A 20737-nucleotide genomic window follows, 5' to 3' on the forward strand; every position below is an offset into this window, starting at 1 on the left:
TTGTGGCTGCAAGATGGTAATATCTAATTGATCTTTAATCATTTCCTCATCCCATGGACATACTGGATACATTAGTAACTTTTAAAGGCTGGCTTCTAGTTCAATATGGTGATGACATGTATTTCCAAAAGCATATTTCAGTTCTTTACTGTATTAATCCAAATACCAGGTACTTTCAATGTCCTTCACAAACATTTTGTATTGAAATTTTGAACTGGTCTGAGAAGGCGCACAAATCCTGACTGGCTCTCCTCATTGGATAATGCCCTACTTCAAGTAACAGTGGGGGACACAACAGGATGTTTAGGTAGAGGAAAGCATTTTCAAATTGATGGGAATATGAAGATTAGAAGCTCAAGAAATTAAGATATTCCTGCCTGGTCCCCAATCATTTGTGATGCTATCAACAGGAAGTGTTAACACTTAACACATGGTCAATTTGTAATAAAGGCTTGGGAAAGCTTGGACCACATAGAGTGTCAAAGTATTGTATTTCCTCACGTGAGCCTCACGTGAGGAATTGAGACTTGTAATTCTTTGGTTTTGGTTCTACTTGTAATACTGAATTTTGACTATGTCCAATTTCCTCACCTCTTGCTCACGTGAGAAAACTGAACTTAGAATATAATCACTACCAATGTAAGGCTGTTCTTAGGTGAGCAAATTGAATAGAATTTTGCTCATGAGCATTGAGGTGAGCATAATTTTGCACATGTGCATTTTGGTTAGTATTTTCCTCCCTAACAAAGACTAACAATCTGCACATGAGCAAAATCCAATTCTACCTGATTTGCATGCAATTCTTACTTGATTCTCATGTGAGTCTCATGAGCTGCTCATGAGCATTTGTTAGAATGTTTGGTACGGGTAAACACTATATATTTACAAACTTAGTTACTTGTTGAATTAGAAATTTTTAAAACACTATTAAAGAAAGAAATCCGGACAGTGCTTGATTATTTTACCCTTGGGAGAGGTAGATTTTCTCTTATAAATAACATTTCCTATGAATTGCTGTAAAGTATATGATAAAAAAAATAATAACTTTTCTACATGTAAACTTTTTTAAATAGGGACACTGTAATACTCTTACATTTTCTGGGATTGTTTAATTCAATAGTAAAAGGTTTTTTTCCCCAAAAATTTACCTAAATTGATGGTCGTGGTTAATTTCGCTACATACTTTCTTCCTAGAATGCATAAATTGGCCAAGTTTAATGATTGTAAGTCTAATAGGTTTCTATTTATAATCCAAACAAAACCACAAAAGAAAAAAAACGCCTGTAAAATGCAGAAAAATCATCCAATCATGATAATTTTTCAATTCATTACTTCCGGTGGTAGGACAGGGCCTTTATTTGGATTTCAATAGTTATTTCAACAGGGAAATCTGTTAAAGAACAGCATGGTCAAAGCTTTTCAAGTGAGGGATGAGCCCTATGGACATCTTGTTTCATAACTTGAATTTGTCCATTTATCAAAGAATGACTGAAAATATCTTAAATTTATCCTTAATACATGTAATCACTGCCAGTCAAATATAAACGCAATATATAAATTCTAACTCTGTCTACGGCCGTAATAATAAGGCCTGTGCAGCAATGATTCTCTTATTTTTGGAGCAAGAAGGATATGGAGATAACGAACAGTATTCAATAACAAAGTCCATAAAACAATAAAAAATAGGAGCAGAGCAAACACGGACCTTCGAAACAACAGAGGTGGGATCAGGTGTCATGGAGGAGTGAGCATCCCCTACTGACCGGTGCGTTTGTCCGTCTCTTTCTTTTCACATTTTAGCTCTACTGGTTAGAGAACAGAAGAGCTTATGCGATAGTTATGTTCAGCGTCTGTCTGTCTTTAAACCATTTTTCAAAATGCTATTCCTCCTACACATTTGATCTGATTCCAATATAACTTGACACACAAGTAGACTACATTTAGATACATAATTCTCGTATATATCGGTTTTTGATTTGGATAAAGTGTTGCCGTGGCTACAAAAAAGAATTTTTGTTAAAAAAAAACATTGAAATTGCTACTCCACGTACAGATTTGGCCTTATTTCAATATAATTTGTCACACAAGTAGACTACTTTAAGATGCATAATTCTGTATATCGGTTTTTAATATCGACAAACGATATTGCATTGTTACTAAACATGTATATTTCTATTAAAAACATTCAAAATGCTCCTCCTACAGTTTTGCACTGAATTCAATATAACTTGGCACACAAGTTGACTTCATTAAGATACATCATTCTGTGTTTCGTTTTTTGATTTTGATGAACGATGTTGCCGTTGTTAACTAAAATTAGAAATTTATGTTAAAAACATTCAAAATGCCCCTCCTCCTACAGTTTTGCACTGATTTCAATATAACTTGGCACACAAGTAGACTACACTAAGATACATAATCCTGTATATCCGTTTTTGAATTCGATAAACGATGTTGCCGTTGTTACTAAAAAAAGTTATTTCTGTTAAAATCATTTAAGGTAGACCGATCCTCAGGTTTATAAAATTAGCAGTTAAATAATCAAAAGTACTCATAAAAGTATCTCTGAATCCACAAAGTTATGTAAATTTATCGACAGGATTTGTTAAAAGTTAAAATTTAAAGTTAATCAAATTATATAGGGAAAAACGTCAAATCTCCAATATTTTTGCAGAAAAAGCGAATTAGAATATCAGCCATGCATTTTCTAATTACAAATTGATCAACTAATACATTTCAGGTTAAAAATGATAGGTATCAATGCATTCTGAAAAATTGCCATGATTTTTATACTTATTTGGTATTTTTTGTATTCTGTTTCTGTCATATATTCTAAATTACATCGTGTAAAAGCACAAAATGAAATGCTTCCATTAAACTTGACTTAATGGTAGCTTATAGGTGCTTAATGGTGGCTTAAAGGCCGCCTTTAAACCACCATTAAGCACCTATAAGCCCCAAGTAAGCTTCCATTAAGTAACATGTAAGCCACCATTAAGCCAAATTTCTAACTTAATGGTAGCTTAATGGTTACTTAATGGTGGCTTACAGGTTCTTAATGGTTACTTTTAGACCACCATTAAGGTAGACTTACAGGTGCTAAATGCCCCAACTCCATTAAGCTACCATTAAGTCACATTACGCAGTCGATTATATTGTTTATATGGGTGAAAAATAATTTTTTTAGCGATTTGTAATCATTATTAAAAATGTAGAGTTCGTTTTATTTTGATTTGGTAAAAATAATGAAAAAGAACGAAATTCAAAATCCAAATAAAAAAATCGCCGTAGTGGGGGCGCGAACCCATGACCTTTGGTTTTGAACGCAAACGCCTTCTCCATTACGCTATCGCCGCTCCTGATTAAATATGGAAAATATTAAATATTTAACCTTTATTTTTTTCAAAATTTGTTTGGCCTTGTTAAGGCCGATGTTTACGAAACGTGGTACATAGCATCCCTAGGTAAACAGGAGTGTAAATTGTTAAAATGATTAAAGGATCAAGACCCTTCACAAGGGGACATAATCAAGAAAAGACAGAAAATGGTAGGCGCATTTAAAATCTTATCCTCAAGAACCACTGGGCCATAAAAGCTGAAATTTATGGAAGTATCCTTGGGTAGTGTAGATTCTAAATTGTTCAAAACATGACCCCGGGGTTTAAGCGGGGAATATGGAATTAAAATACTACATAGAAATATGTAGGAAAAAAGGTTTAAAATCTCTTCCTCCAAAACCACTGGGCCAAAACAGCTGAAACTTCTTTGAAAGCATCCTTTGGTAGTGTAGATTCTAAATTGTAAAAATAATGACCCACGGGTTTGGGCAGGCCAGTGAAGGGAATCAAAGTTTACACAGAAATATGTAAAAAAAAAAAAATAATAATTAATTAAAAAAAAGAAGAAAAAGAAAAAAAGAAAAGAAAGAAAAAAAGAACTTTAAAAATCTTCTCAAGAACCAGTCGTTCACAACAGTTGAAACTTTTGTGGAACACACTGAGGTAGTGTAGATTCTAAATTGTTTTAAGAATGACCTTTTGGGTTCGGGCGGGAACATAATGGAGAATCAAAGTCTTACAAAAATACATAGGTACAAAATTTAAAATTCTTCTCAAGAACCACTGAGTCGGAAAAGCTTAAACTGATGTGGAAGCATCCTGGGTTAATTTTTTGCAAATTTTAGTGTAGATTGTTCAGATCATAACCCTCGGGGTTAGGGCGGCGCCACAATAGGAAATCAAAGTTTTAAATAGAAATATATAGAAAAACAAGATTTGTTTGTGAAATACTGATGGCCCCGTATGGCAACATACACTGTAGCAAAGATTAAACTTTTTAAACACGAAAATACAATTTCAATGAATCTGTTATAACAAATTAAATTCGTTATTACGAATTCAGTGAATTGTTATAACAAATTAAATTTGTTATTACGAATTTAATAAATCTGTTATAACAAATTAACAATAAATCTGTTATAACAAATTTAATTCGTTATAACGAATTCTAAAAAATTGTTATAACGAATTCAAAAATATTTTTTGATAGGTCCTAATTGGGCTTCCGTAACATTCATACATTTAGATTTTTTAAGAAAAGTTAATAGTTCATGGTCTCTGGCTCTTCTCTCCATCTTTTAAAAAAAATATATTGGTTTCTTTGAATTTAAATACACAAGAATAACGTTTCAAAATCATTGAGAGAAGACCGAGAGATAGAAAAATTTTAGAAAAACGTGTCTAAAGATGTACCTTTTTGTACCAAATGTCTGATCTGGCCAATTTTCAAGTTATTTTTTAGTTAATCAGAGCTCAATTTCAGGAAAATATTTTCCTTTCCTGTTGCACAAGAACCCAAAAAATACGCAGCTAGGTTAAGGCCGCCCATAGGAAATACTAGTAAACCTTAAAATATTCCGAAAAAATTAATATAATGTTAATGTTTTATTTATTAGCATTAGTTTTAATTTAATGGGAACTATACTAATGCATATGTATATATGGGGTCTCAACCGAGTTCGGCCAACGCGATTTCATGTGCATCAGCTGTTTGTCACGTGACATGTTTAAAATTAGAAAAAAATATGTACGGATGCAAAGATCGTAAAAGTTCAACGATATACAGATAATTTTTCACTATGAAATTGATTGTGTTTTATTGAAGACAAATTTCTTAACCCGAAAAGTGCTGGGAGCAACTTCTCACTGCCCGGGAATTATATAAAATTTAGCCGACTTTTGATAAAGTATGTGCATTTACACTATACGCATTTAAGAAATGTAAAACTACGGAAAAAATAGACAGCGCACAACTTGCTCCCAGCACTTTTTAAAATAGTAGGGACAGTATCTACATGTGTATAAAATATTATAATTTATAATCAAGCGGATATCGTTGAACTTTTGAGATTTTGAAGGGGTTGTACATATGATTGTAGTACGTCTGTATATAAAAGTGCATGACTGCGGCTTTATAAGAGACTTAATAGTACTTAATAAATAAGACTGTGAACTATTGATTGATGCATTCAAAACTATCAATCAATTGTAGTAAGATCACGCTTATATAGATTTAATTTTCATATTTTCAGTTCCACTATTAGCTTTATCTGCGTCTCAAGTACAGAGAAACTACGTGTCAAACTTGCCTATGACGTCATAACTGTTAGTACAGCGAGATTAAGTTGGCTTTGATTTTACATTCGATTAGAGTTATACTGACTAGATAAGTTACACATTGACTAATATTAACAATAATCATGAGAAATCAAAGTATGTAAGAGTATATGAAAAAGAAAATTATTATTTATTGGCCGAGATTCATTTGTACAATTTCACCGTGACGTCATAATCCAGTTCTGCATACACTGCTCTATCCTTGGGTAGCCCTTTACCTAGTTGCGTAAAAAAATGTTAAAATTTCATGTGACATGTCGTTAAAATTTTCACTTTTCAAGTACGCCCAGATTCCTGCCGAATGCCCATCAAAAGTGCCCACGTTCTTTTAAATTTTTTTTTGGTCTAACTCCAACGTCAAGGTCAAATGGTTAAAGTTCTTGCTATCAGATGAAAGGTCTTGACAGAAAGATTACATATTAATAGTCTGTAAGCACTAGCCCTAACCCTTTAAAAGTTATGGTCAATGTTTACTGTTTAAAAGTAGGTAAAATTCCAAGGTCAAAGGGCCAAAGTTCTTAGTATCAGATGAAGAGTCCTTTCACAAGATTTACATATGTGAAAAGTTGTGGCCAAGGTTAAAAATTTTTCACAAGTAGAGAAATCACCGAGGTCAAGTTTTAAAGGTCAAGGTTGTTAGTATTCAATGAAAGGTCTCTCAAAAAAGAATACATATGTGAAGTATAATACTGTTCAAAAGATATGGCCAAAGTAAAAGTTTAGAATTTATTTGTAAAAATTGGTAAAATTCCAACGCCAAGGTCAAATTTGGTGGTATCCAATAAAAGGTCCTGTCACAAGGAATACATTTGTGCAATATGAAAGGCCTAGCTTCTCTAAATCAAAAATTATTGGCAAGATTAAAGTTTTTGCAGAAAAAACAGAGAGACAGACTGGGGCATAAAAACTAAAAATCCTCTTCTCAAAAACCACTGGGCGAGGAAAACTGAAACTTATACGGGAGCATCCTGGGTAGTGTACATTCTTAATTGTTAAAATTGTAAACCTAGTGTTTTGTAAATTGTGTTGCCATGCCAACTAACTCTAAAAATCTGAAATATTTTCAAACCGCTACTCCACCTACAGTTTAAGTAGATTGCAAAAAAGGTTTCTACAAAAGACTGAAACCAAGAATTATTGTTCTAGTCATTGCTCCTCAAAATTTCATTTTATGTCCAAATGCTACTTACAATAACTTTTCTCTTTTGTTGTCTAAAGTATAGACCGACATTTTCGTCAGAGACCTCTAGTGGTAAAAAATACAACGTCAATTAAAAAAACTGAATGAAAAATCAACGGATTTTTGAAAATTTTCTTTTCAGTGACAATGTAGGAATTAGGGCCAATGTAGATTATCTGAGAGGGAGTGGAATTTTCATTGGAGCACATGTGAAATCGAGAAAAGGTCCAAAAATTGAAGGTAACACTTATTTTTAAATTTACATACATTTTTTAACACTGAAGATATAATGTATCATATTTCTTATATCCATGCCAACGTATTCAAAAATCAAAAAGTTTTTTCTGTGAAAGTTCTAACTACAATAACAACGAAAAAACATTAAAGTGCATATTTTTTTTCAAAATTTTCCTAATTCCTTGTATAACTTAAGAGTTCATATAATTGCTTTTGCGACTCTTATAATTTCTAATTTTGTGGTTTACTCCATAGGGACATGTCTTCTGGATTGTTACATTAAAAATAAATAAATGAATCAATTAAAATACACTTTAAATTCTTAAAATAAAATGCTTCTGACGCTTTCAGTCAAGAAAAAAAAACACTTTACAAAAGACATATAAAAAAATGTATACATATACTTGACAAGGGACGAAAGCTGTCAACTTTGGAAAATACTCTGGTCAGCTACAGCAGATAGTTTTACTTAGTATGCCCCCATTTGAAGAAGGGAGGGCATATTGCAATGGCTTTGCTGCTGTCTTTTTGACTTCGAAAAATTCTAGTTTGGGGCAAAGGACATAAGTGTTTGACAAACATCTAGCTCTTGTTAAACATTTGTTATGTAATACATGATTTTTGCATCCCTGATATGAACACATTCACGCACTCTTTATGACCTACCCTGTATCAGCACCCTTTATTACACTTTTCCAGAATGTCTCTCTACTTTACACACGAAATACTGTTTGCTATCACATCCAATATTTTTTTTTCATTTGAAATTATTTGTCGATCCAAGGTGTTGTTTGAGCTTCCCAGAGATTCTCTAGTTTGCTATAATTGTGTTGTTTTGTTGTTTTTTTTTTTGTTGTTGTAAGGGGGGGGGGGTTATTCTTAACCTATTTAATGTGGGAGTTAAGTATTGTATCTACCTAGTACTCCAAGAACTTCAGATTTATTGTGATCTTTGGATCAAAGGGTAAGGTCATTAACGACCAACACCTCTTTACCTTCTCTCCTGCAAACCGAAATTTATATTGAAACATGTTTCTAGATACATGCACTTCATGTTTCTTTTTCCTTTTGGGTTTAGCTGAGGGGTTAAGGTCGATTTCAAGAGCATAGGTCAAGGTTATTTTATTACATAGCTAATATCAACATTTTAAAAAATGTTTCCAATGACCTTGACTTAAGTTTCTTGACATTGAAAAGTTTTTTTTGCTGCATGAACATCTAAACATCTGGTATACGGGATACGGGTCGTTTAAAACATTGTGCGAGTGCGCATGTGCATGCATGCCCTGACTTTAATTTTGATTGTGGCATAATGTAGGCATTCATTACATCTTTCATATTCGAAATTTCATCCTGTGTTATTGAGATTTAAAAAAAGTTTAAGGCATTTAAAGTTTAGCCAATCAGATTGCAGTACACGTACATGTGCGTGCGTTCTTGCTATGATTATTCTTATATATCGTGCTGTAGATTTTTTAGAGTTATGACTATATTAAAAATTTCAAAGGATTTTGTCAAGACTTAAGTTTCAACCAATAGGATCGAAGTGCATGTGCATGAGATCTTGCCATTTTGAACACGTCATGTTTATACTACTAATATATCCTTAGGTTATGAATTCCAGAGCAATCCTCTAAAGATTTACGTGTTACGTGTGACACGTGCGCGCACATGCGAGCAAAATGACCTTCCTTACGCAAATCTACAGTGACCATAAGAAAGTTTCACTTAGATTAGATGAGTAGTTAAAGAGAACACTCGTGGACAAAAAGTGTCCAGGACAAAGAAAAATCCGAAGAAAGAAACAAACAATATGTTTCTTCGTTTGGAGAACATAACATTCAAATATATGATAAAAACAATACATGACAACATCTATATTGCAACCTGTATCATCCTGCGACCATATATTATATATTGCAGGAAGAGTGATCGATATGGAAAATAGCATACCGCTATATAATTGCGACGCAAAAGTCATCTGGGAAGATGGGCCTACTAAAAGATGCAGAGTTGGAAGAAATGGAGAAGTGGACATAAAGTTTAAAGTACCGGCAGAAGTACCATACATTGAAGACCATTTACAAAAAATCACTGAAGGTATTAGTCTCGTTCAACCAGACTTTCAGCTTCTCCGTTAATCAGAGAGTCTGGTAAAGAATCACGGTAGCGTTTTGAACAATCAGAGGGCTCTATCTTGTTTTTATTATGACGATCCTTTTGAAAACAAATTATATATATTTTTTCTTCTAGATTGTGACTTTATATTAATAAACTGGTCTTTAATATGGGACACCAAACTAGAAATTACAATATCAAGCAAAGGAATGTGTATTATGCAAGTAGGGCTACACTACTTTCACTTTTGCTTTCGTACAGAATATTTGCAAGACATTTTTAAAAACAATTACCTATAACTTGTGGGCACAATCTCATGCCATATTCTTTCCTGATTTATCACAGTCATTTATTTAACTAATATTTAAGCTAGTTTAAAAACTTTTTGATGTCATTACATTTTTGGGGCGCAATGCAAAGCTAAAACCGTACCTTCTTCTTTCACTTGTATAGTTATCTAGCAATAAGTTTTTAACTAGTATACAATTATTTATAACTGTCCGAAATCCCTTAATTATATATTAAACAGCTTAACTTTATACAGTAAAATGATTGTTAAATTAAAGTGTAAAGACCTTTTATTTATTAAAATGGTGTGTAGATTTAAAAAAAATCAAGAAAAGTGCATTTGTTACAATAGCTACACAGTTTATATTTCATCTTTACAGACACTGCAGTTGTAGGGCTAAGAGTTTTGAAAAAAACAAACGACGAGCGATCAACAGTTGGCACAATCATTGCAATAAAGGTATGTTGGGGGAAATATCATTTGCACATTCATTGCCGGCTAGTTACATTTTTTCTACAAGTTGAAAGGGGACAGTCGGAAAAAGATTATCTCTAATTTAATGTTTGGCTGCGGGAAGCACATATATGTCCTTTTACCACTGGCAGCAGCAGGTACATATATGTCTCCCGTGACGTCATAAAGTTTGAGACGTCTTTTTACTCCCTTAATTGAAATTAATATATTGTATTAAAAAAATTGACTGCGATTTTTGTTAAATTAAAATATTTAAGAATTTTGAAAGAATGATTAAAATTATTGCTTTTTTTAATTATTCATGTATTTCTTTATGAATTGATTTGCAAGTTTAAAATTTGCAAACGAAATACTTTTTCGCATTTTATTTCTAAGATTTTTTATATCTGTAAGGCTTAAATATTCGTAACAATCCATTTTTTAGAAAAAATATAATCGTATGTGATAAAAATATTAACTAGTTAAATATTTTATAAAATATCTCAAAGAAGAGCTAGTGAAAACATTCCTCCTTACTTCCATTCGGGGGATAAAAGCAAATTGCAGTGTATATTTCTTTATTCATTTACACATCTTTTTTTCCAAAAATAGACTGCCCCCCATGACTTTAATTTTCAGTTTGAATATTACAGCGAAAATTATGTGCATCTGTTTAAGATTATAGAAATAACTAACATGTGAATAATTTCGATTACTCCCACTTTAGCAAACCATTTTCTCGATCGACCTAACCAGCAGGACCCTGTCAAACACACCTTAAATGGAAGTATCTCAGTCGAATATTTCAATCAATTACCTGCACCTGACCTATTTTAAAGTTTTAAAGTTATTGTCTCCCCACAAACTTTTATTAAAATAGAACATTTGGTGTTATGACTACCTCACAGTATTTTTTGCGTTAGTGTGAACTAAATTAAAGCAGAGTCCTACATAAAACTGTAAAACATTGGTAGTGAAGTATTAAACTTGGGATGAAAAGAATCTGCCATGCTTTGTTGTTGGATATGATTTTTATATATCCAACTCCTGTGTTTTATCCACTCGCCATGACTTGGGATATACACAATTCGCTGGATAAAAATCATGCCAAACTACAAATCATGGGAGATCCTATATTCATGTATATACCTCGTACAGGCACGTAGTATCCGGGGGGGGGGGGGGTTGCCCCTCCCCCCACTTTTTTCCCGAATATTTCCTTTACTATAGGAAATGTCTATTGAAAAGATGGTTGCCCCCCCCCCCCCACGTTCTACAACAGTATATACATAGCAAGAAAATATAGGAAGAAATTGGAAGTGAAAGGAAGTTTGCCTTGAAAAAAGTTGGCTACTACCTCCCCCCACCCACCCCCCCCGACCCCCCCCCCCCCCCACCACGAAATAGGATTTTTGAGTAATGTTCAATTTTCTTTTTTTTGGGGGGGGGGGGCTTGTCAACTTTTTGGGTAAATTAAAAAAAAAATGTTCTCAGGTTGCCCCCCCCCCTCTCAAATTGATGCTACGTGCCTGTCGTATAAGACTCTGATTTGACGTTATAAATTTTGAATTTACCGGATTGCACTAAATACAAAATTTACACCACGGCAAAGTATTTTCTGCCACACATGCAGTAAATCAATTTTTTTCAACATGACATAAGCATAACCAAACGCAAATTTATAATACATTTCTATTTCGTCCAGCCAAAAAACACTTTAAATATTGGAATTAACATCGTACTCTAGCTAATAGTATGCATTTGATTTAGCAGATTCTGAAAAAGGATACAATGTTTTCCTACTTTTTTGAGTATTTTATTTTTGCTATTGATGCTATAATTTTCCTTTCTATGCCGGTTGCACCGCCTTTTCCTACTGTTTGTTGCCGTAAAGTCAAACACCCGCAAATTTCAAGATATGGTAGGGTTATTTTGGGGAGGGGGCGAACTCGTCAGAAAAAATTTATTCGTTACTGGAATTTTAACCTTTTAAACTTTGAAACCTTTGCTATATCTTAACTTAAGCTGCACAACCTCACAAGGGTTTAGAAATTGTCTACATCTTTTCTTTCTATCTTTTACTTAAGTAAAGTAACACTCCCCACACTACTACATAAATCAACTTTTAGATGCAAATTTATTTAGTCAAATGTTTTATTATCAAGATAAATAAATACATACTTGACAAGGATTTAAAATGAATTTTGAAAAGTGTATGACCTCCGGTTGTCAGTTAAGTGAATAATCCCAATAATACTTAAGGCGTACCAAGCTGTTTCAATATTTAACAAAATGAAACACTGTTCATGCAATCGTCGATGTGTTATAAATACGACCAGGGGTGGTAATTAGTCCCTACCGGTGAAACCGGATGGGACTATAGGTTTTTTTCAGTCTGTCCTACTTGGTTTTCTGTAATTTTTTTCTGGATACTTGCAGATATTGAGCTGAATTTTGCTATTTGAGTATATCTTTATGAGTAACAGGTCAAGTTTGCAGGCTCAAGTGAGCTTTTCCGACCCAAATTTGTCCGTTGTCTGTCGTCGTTATCCTTGTTTACTTTTCACATCTTCATCTTCTTCTTAAGAACCACTGGGCCACTTTTAACTAGAATATTCACAAAGTATCCTAAAGTAAAGGGGATTCAAGTATGTTCGAATTAATGAAGCGCCATACCTTTTTGAAAGGGGGATAATTTTTATTAGAGAAAAAGTAATGGCGTTCTTAAAAAAATCCTTTAAAGAACCTCTGAGCCAGGAAAAATGAAACTTATGAGGAATCATCCTCAGGTATTTTAATTTCAAGTTTGTTCAAAGCATGACCCCGGGGGTTTGGTGGGGCCAAAAAGGCCGATCAAAGTTTTACAATATATAAGAAAAGTCTTTTAAAAACCACTATGCTAGGAAAATTGAAACTCATGTGGAATCATCCTCAGATAGATTCAAATTTGTTCAAATCATGACCCCTGGGGGATAGGATGGGGCCGCAATGGCTATAATCAGAGCTTTACCTGGGAATTAATAGGACAAGTCTGTAAATATCTTCTTTTCAAGAACAATTGACCGGTCACGGTAGCCTAGTGGTAGAGCGTTCGCTTCGTGATCGGGAGGCCCGGGTTCGATTCTCGATACCTAAGACGTAATGTTGCAGGGGTGGTTTATATATAGGATGTAATAACAACCAAACTCCTGTCTAAGGGTTCATATATGTTTAATATGGATGTTCATCAAGTAAATGAATGAATGGCCCTATAAAATAAAACAATAACAATGAATATCACATGAAATAATAACAAATGTATACATGCATTCTATTTTACCTATTTTGATGTACAAAAGATAAATTTAACAGTTAAGAGTTATCTCTCTTAATTTAAATATTTAGCATATAAATAAATCACTGTATAGTTAATCTTTATACACATATTTTACAATCACATTTCAATTAATGCAATGATATAATATTATTACTTTAAAATATACAAAAGGGAACATATGCTAATTACCTATCTATGGGACAAGGCCCATTCCTTAAAACACCAAAAACTACTGGATGCTTCAGCTTACATATCTAATAAGAAATACTACATACTGTACTATATATTACAACACTCATGGTTCTAATAAATATATATCTCTGAGATGTAAAACTGAAGATTAAGCTTTAATTCATTATTTAAACTTTCACTCTTCTTTTAAACAGTGATATTAGCTAAATAAAGGTATTATAAAGATAAAGAATGTTAATAAAGTAAATACTTACTTCCAGGTCTGTTCTAAAGGTCTCAAGTCATGAAAGTCTTTAAAATTCTTTGTCTATAAACTCTAGTAAATTTCAACACTGCCAACCTGGCCAAAACCTCTGAGTAGTCTAACTAAAGCAACTGAAAACAACTCAGAACCACAACCAATAAAAAGACAGAACCCCAAGAGAAATGACCTTGAACTTTATCGCTCACAAGTATTGGTATAGGGGTGGATCTAAGTTTTATATTAAGCTCAATTTCATTTACTCGGTATATCAATAATACACCTATTTATTCCATATTGTATGTTTCATAATATATACAATTAAAAACACACTGCTACATTCTTCCCCTCCTCCGAAAAATGACGTCCTCGTCATTCTCATACGAAGAATGTAAAATTAAAAATCATATTAAAATCATGCTGAAATTTACAAATTTAAGTTTTCTTTACAATATCGAGTAAAGTTTTTAAAATCTCACCTCGTTCAAATCCTTCACAGCGCTCGTCCTGCAAGATGTTCTGTAGCAATGTTACTTTCCAATGCGGATCAATAGCCTGTTGTACTCGAACATACTCTCCACTCCTTAACCAATCTGGCTCTCTTCTAGCCCTAGTTGATCTGCGTGGAGCAGCAATAGGTGAACTTATATCATCTGGTTCTGGTTGAACTTCATCTGTTACTTCAGCTTCTCCTGTAGGTTCAACTTTATCATCCTGTTCAGCCTCAGGTTCAGCTTTATCTTCTTGTTCAACAGCTGCTGGTTCAGCTTCAGATTCTGGATCATCTGCTTGTGGTGCAGGTTCCATAGCAGTCTCATTATCTGTATTCTCTAGCAATACATCTTCTCCAGTCTGATGGGCGTCCCCAACTGTTTGAAGATCTTCATCCACAATACCACTTTCTGTCTCCACTTCAGGTAACACAATGTTAGGGGCATCAATGTGATGACCTTGTGTTCCACCTGGTATTGTTATAATGACTGCTTCCTCATCATCTGTATCTGACTGGGTATCAACAGCGGACTGTGTGTCCCCATTTTCCCTCTTATTCTGTCTAGTCCTTGGCTTTGGTGTGGGTTTCCGCATAGCAGGAACTGGCTTCTTTTCTTTGGAATCTATCTTTGGTTTAAATTCTGTAACATGTCCAATGGGTAAGAGTAGATTTCTATGCAGTATCCTTAGTCTACCAACTCCATCTTCCCTCTGGACTTTGTAGACTGGAATCCCTTGGTTAGGTTGACTAATCACTAAATATGGTTCTTCCTCCCATTTGTCTGCGAGTTTGTGTCGGCCATCAAATGCAACTATCTTCACCAGGACTCTATCGCCGACCTCTAGTACAGCTCCTCTGGATCTTAGATCATAGTTATCTTTTTGCCTTTGTTGAGATTTTCTTGCAGCTTCTGATGCCAACTGGTAAGATTTCCTTAAGCGTTCCTTCATGTTGTCAATGTATTTTGTAAGAGTTGATGACTTCTGATTTTCTTTATATAATCCAAATTCGATATCTATGGGGAGATTTGGTTCTCTTCCGAACATTAGATGATAAGGCGAAAATTTTGTAGTTTCCTGTTTCATGCAATTATAAGCGTGTACAATGGGAGCTATGTAAGATTTCCAGTCTGCTTTCCTCGATTGTTCTAAAGATCCTAACATGTTGATCAAAGTTCTGTTGAAACGTTCACATAATCCATTTCCCATGGGGTGGTATGGTGTAGTCCTTGATTTAGAAATTCCAAAAAGTTGACATAATTCCTTGATAAGTTTACTCTCGAAATTTGCGCCTTGATCAGAATGAATACGTTTGGGGAGTCCATAGTGAACAATGAAGTTGTTGAAAAATGCTTCTGCCGTTGTTCTAGCTGTAGTGTTTCTAGTTGGAATGGCGATGGCAAAGCGAGTAAAGTGATCTGTTATTACAAGCACATTTTCATATCCTCCCTTACCTCTCTCCAAACACAGGAAATCCATACAAACTAATTCGAGTGGCTGCGAGGTGATGATGTTGGTAAGCTCTGCTTTGTCCTGGGCTGGTGTTTTTCTAAGTATACATCTTCTGCATTCTGAAATCCAGTTTTTAACATCTTTGTACTGTCCGGGCCAGAAGAATCTATCCCTAAGTAATCCTAAAGTCTTCTCTCTTCCAGGATGTCCCATGTTGTTGTGTAGCGACTTCAGTACATGGCCTACTAAGCTTGATGGTACCACTAGCTGATTGACTTTATTTTCATCCACCTTAACTTCTCTATACAGGATGTTGTTCATAAGCTTCAATTTGTCAAAGTTTCTAAACAAGATGGTGTCTGCAAAGGATCCTGATAAATCACTTTTCTTTGGCTTGTATCCATCATAAATACTCTGTATCCAGGGTAATAGCTCAGGGTCTTCCTGTTGAGCCTTTGCAATATCAAACCTCATCAATCCATGAGGATCCTGTAACTGGGCAGTTGGTTGTTCCGAGATGGAAATCGATTCTATGCAAGGTGTTGTTTGTGACCTGCTGATGGCACTAATAGAATCAGATGAGATGGTGACCATTTCCTTACTCGTTGACTCCAGTCTTGATAATGCGTCTGCTGCTGCGTTGTTCTTCCCTGGTCTGTATTTTATGTCGAAATTGTAGGCGGATAATGCTGCAACCCATCTGTGACCTGTTGCGTCTAATTTGGCATTGGAAAGGATGTAGGTTAATGGGTTGTTGTCTGTAATTGCAGTAAATTTGGATCCGTATAAATAATCTTTGAACTTCTCTGTGATTGACCATTTTAAGGCTAAGAACTCAAGCTTATGGGCCGGATAATTCCGTTCTGCAGGTGTAAGTCCTCTGCTCGCATATCCAATGACTCGCTTCATTCCTTGCTGTTCTTGGTAAAGAATGGCACCAAGTCCTCTGGAGCTTGCATCAGTGTGAAGTTCAAATGACAGTGTCATATCTGGATAACCAAGTATTGGTGGTGATGTCAAGTGCTGGCGTAGAACATCAAAAGCCTCTTGTTGATCTTTACCCCATTTCCATTCGACTGATGACTGTTGTTTTCCTCTTTTCTTTGATGATTGTGGACTAGGTGTTAAGTCTGTGAGAGGTCTGGCAATTCTCGAAAAGTTCTGTATAAATTTCCGGTAGTAACCGATAAATCCTAAAAATTTGCGTACTTCCTCGGGTGTTCTTGGTACTGGCCATGATTTCACTTTATCCACTTTGTCAGGGTCTGGTGATATTCCCTCGGCTGAAATAATATGTCCGACATATTTAACCTTAGTCTGGAAGAACTGGCATTTAGATGGAGATAGTTTCAATCCAGAATTCCGTATTCTTTGTAGAACTTTGTCGAGCCTTTCAAGATGTTCCTCAAATGTCCTTGAAAACACGATGATGTCGTCCAAGTAGATTAGGCAGATACTAAGGTTAAGGTCTGAAAATATGTCCTCCATCAGTCGTTGGTAGGTCGCAGGGGCATTGGCTAATCCAAATGGCATCCGCTCATACTCAAAGAATCCAAGTGGACCCACGGTAAAGGCTGTGCGCTGCTTGTGCTTTTCCTCTATCTCTATTTGATGATAACCACTCTTCATGTCAAGGACGGTGAAGTATTTGTTTCCATGAAGAGAATCCAGGATGTCATCAATTCTAGGAAGAGCATATGCATCCTTTACTGTCCTTTGGTTTAATTGCCTGTAGTCAATGCACATCCTAAGCTGCCCATTTTTCTTTCTCACTAAAACCACATTACTGGCCCATGGCGACTTTGACCTCCTGATGACTCCACTTGTAAGGAGTTGCTGTATGTGGTTCCTCACTTCATCAATCATGTTAATGGGAATTTTTCTATGGCGTTGTTTGAATGGCACTGTATTGGTAAGTTCTATCTGATGTTTCACTCTGGCTGTAAGTCCAATGTCCTCATCATTCTTGGAAAATATATCATTGTAGGTCTTTATGATGTAACATCTTCATCTGGCTTCTGTCGTGCAGAATAAAAATCAGCAAGGACAGCCTCAGTTCTCTCGATAAATCCATACACACTGTCCAATCTTGCGAGAATGTCTGATAGTGTTGCTTCAACACCTAAGTTCATAACGGTTCTACTCGCTTCTCCTTTAAGTGAATGTCTAATGGCTTGAAGTATTCTCTCTGTTGGATATCCTTCTTGAATTAAACACTGAACTTCATAGTGCCAAACCTGAAATGAAGCTGCACCTTTTCCTGAAAACAAGGACAATTTAGGAATACCAATAGGCAAAACAGATTGTTCATGATAATCTACCATCCAATCAATAAAACTCTGAGGTGAATCTACATTTGGTTTAACATCTAATTCTCTAAAAGCTGTGACAATATTGTCAATCTCTTTCGCTGAAAACTCCATGATTTTACTGCATGAAAAATCAGTATCACCTGATAGATGGAAACTCAGAGCGTCTATGGTGACATACAAAGTACACAAAATGATTCTGAAAATCTGTGTGAAATACATAAGTGAATAATTTCAGACTCAATCATTTTTCACAACACAATGTACATGATAGGAACACAAGCATGCGACATAAAAACTATAAAACATTTGCATAGTCAATGTAAACAAACCCCTTCCTGTAAACAAAGAGTATTTCCGGTATGTAAAGATGCACTTCCGGTTTGCAGAAAATGTAAACAAATATGTGCAAATTTCAAAGACAAAATACACTTTCAAATTGCTTGTCAAAGTATATCAAGTATTTACTAATAATTCCTGAAAAGAAAATAAATCTGCAATAAAAAAAAATACTGAAAGAGAATTTCAATTACATGTTGAAAGCGCTAACTCTTTGATAAGAATTTCTTCAAATGATAAGCTTGTCAAAAAAATAACACAAACACGTGAAGTTGACGAAGTCTTAATTGTCAACAAGATTTGGTAATTTTATGGACTAAAATTTATTTATGCAGTACCAGACGAACAAGCGTGACTACAGTATATGGAGATTAAACTTTACATGATAATTTAAATCAATTTCTCGACCCACTTACTACAGGAAAGGAATAAATATTCCTCTAATTTCTGAAGTTCTTCACAAACCCATGAAAATAAACCGACTTCCGGTTAAATTCTCGAAACGGATTCCGAACCCGATCTCAATTATTGTGATCACAACACGAAGATGGCACGGATCTCGGTACTAACTTATTTAATACTACAGTAAATTAAATAACTATACAATATAACAGGGTGTATTAAGGGATGATTTTGACGGACAAACGCTGATCAGATTCTGGCAACTACATCTTTACTCAAAATAACTGCAAGACTAGCAAACCATTATGAAAAACAACTTACCAATCAAACTCACTGGATAAACTTGTAACACAAACTATATACACCAGTCAAATGTTACTGTCAATAAAGGTCAGTAAACTGTTTGGTCACATATTAGTGCAAAGAAATAAAGCTAGAAAGAGAACTGGGGAATCTGAATGCTGTGCTCAGGACTTTCTCACATGACTTTCACAAAATTTACCTAACTTTTGATTTATTCAAATGAAAATTATTTATCTGAGAGAAAAAAATAAAATAAAATAAAATATTTACAAAATTCACAAAAAAATAGTTAGATGTTTTCAATCAAAAATTAAAAATAAATAGATAAATAAACTGTGGCCAAAATACAAAGATAACCAGTACTGGATTTGATTTAACCAAAAATTTGAATAAAACAAGAAAAATTTACCTTTTACATTTTAGAAATCAATCAAGATCTAAATGAAAAAATATTCACTGCTTTTACAAATTAAATTACAGCATTCACATAATTATGAGATCTATGCAAATAATTTAAAAACAACAATATGGCATGCCTGTAAAAATTAAATATGTACCCTGAAAACAGTTTCTATCTGTACGTACACAATACCTCGACTGGCCAGTTTCGAATTCACAGAACGGTGTGCACACAAGTTCGAATTGACATCTTATGGAAAGTCACTCTCCAGCGAATCACTCACGGTGTGTTTACCATGCAGTCGTCCTGGTTCCGGTTGAAGGCATCCAGCCCCACGTTGGGCGCCAATGTTGCAGGGGTGGTTTATATATAGGATGTAATAACAACCAAACTCCTGTCTAAGGGTTCATATATGTTTAATATGGATGTTCATCAAGTAAATGAATGAATGGCCCTATAAAATAAAACAATAACAATGAATATCACATGAAATAATAACAAATGTATACATGCATTCTATTTTACCTATTTTGATGTACAAAAGATAAATTTAACAGTTAAGAGTTATCTCTCTTAATTTAAATATTTAGCATATAAATAAATCACTGTATAGTTAATCCTTATACACATATTTTACAATCACATTTCAATTAATGCAATGATATAATATTATTACTTTAAAATATACAAAAGGGAACATATGCTAATTACCTATCTATGGGACAAGGCCCATTCCTTAAAACACCAAAAACTACTGGATGCTTCAGCTTACATATCTAATAAGAAATACTACATACTGTACTATATATTACAACACTCATGGTTCTAATAAATATATATCTCTGAGATGTAAAACTGAAGATTAAGCTTTAATTCATTATTTAAACTTTCACTCTTCTTTTAAACAGTGATATTAGCTAAATAAAGGTATTATAAAGATAAAGAATGTTAATAAAGTAAATACTTACTTCCAGGTCTGTTCTAAAGGTCTCAAGTCATGAAAGTCTTTAAAATTCTTTGTCTATAAACTCTAGTAAATTTCAACACTGCCAACCTGGCCAAAACCTCTGAGTAGTCTAACTAAAGCAACTGAAAACAACTCAGAACCACAACCAATAAAAAGACAGAACCCCAAGAGAAATGACCTTGAACTTTATCGCTCACAAGTATTGGTATAGGGGTGGATCTAAGTTTTATATTAAGCTCAATTTCATTTACTCGGTATATCAATAATACACCTATTTATTCCATATTGTATGTTTCATAATATATACAATTAAAAACACACTGCGTTCGCTTCATGATCGGGAGGCCCGGGTTCGATTCTCGATACCTAAGA

The 20737-nt window shown here is 34.3% G+C and overlaps 1 protein-coding gene across 1 annotated transcript in view; it reads left to right on the plus strand.

Moving 5' to 3' along the window:
* LOC134230510 (uncharacterized) overlaps positions 1 to 20737 on the plus strand; it is an 89594-nt gene that overhangs the window by 55869 nt on the left and 12988 nt on the right. The window contains exons 10-12 of the mRNA XM_062712347.1: positions 6998 to 7095; positions 9016 to 9192; positions 9879 to 9958. Of these exons, the coding sequence (XP_062568331.1) occupies positions 6998 to 7095; positions 9016 to 9192; positions 9879 to 9958 (355 nt within the window). The remainder of the gene's footprint in view (positions 1 to 6997; positions 7096 to 9015; positions 9193 to 9878; positions 9959 to 20737) is intronic.

Source organism: Saccostrea cucullata, unplaced genomic scaffold (assembly GCF_032062105.1).
Source record: "Saccostrea cucullata isolate Sc308-1 unplaced genomic scaffold, CSIRO_AGI_Scuc_v1 ctg1655, whole genome shotgun sequence".
NCBI lineage: Eukaryota > Metazoa > Mollusca > Bivalvia > Ostreida > Ostreidae > Saccostrea > Saccostrea cuccullata.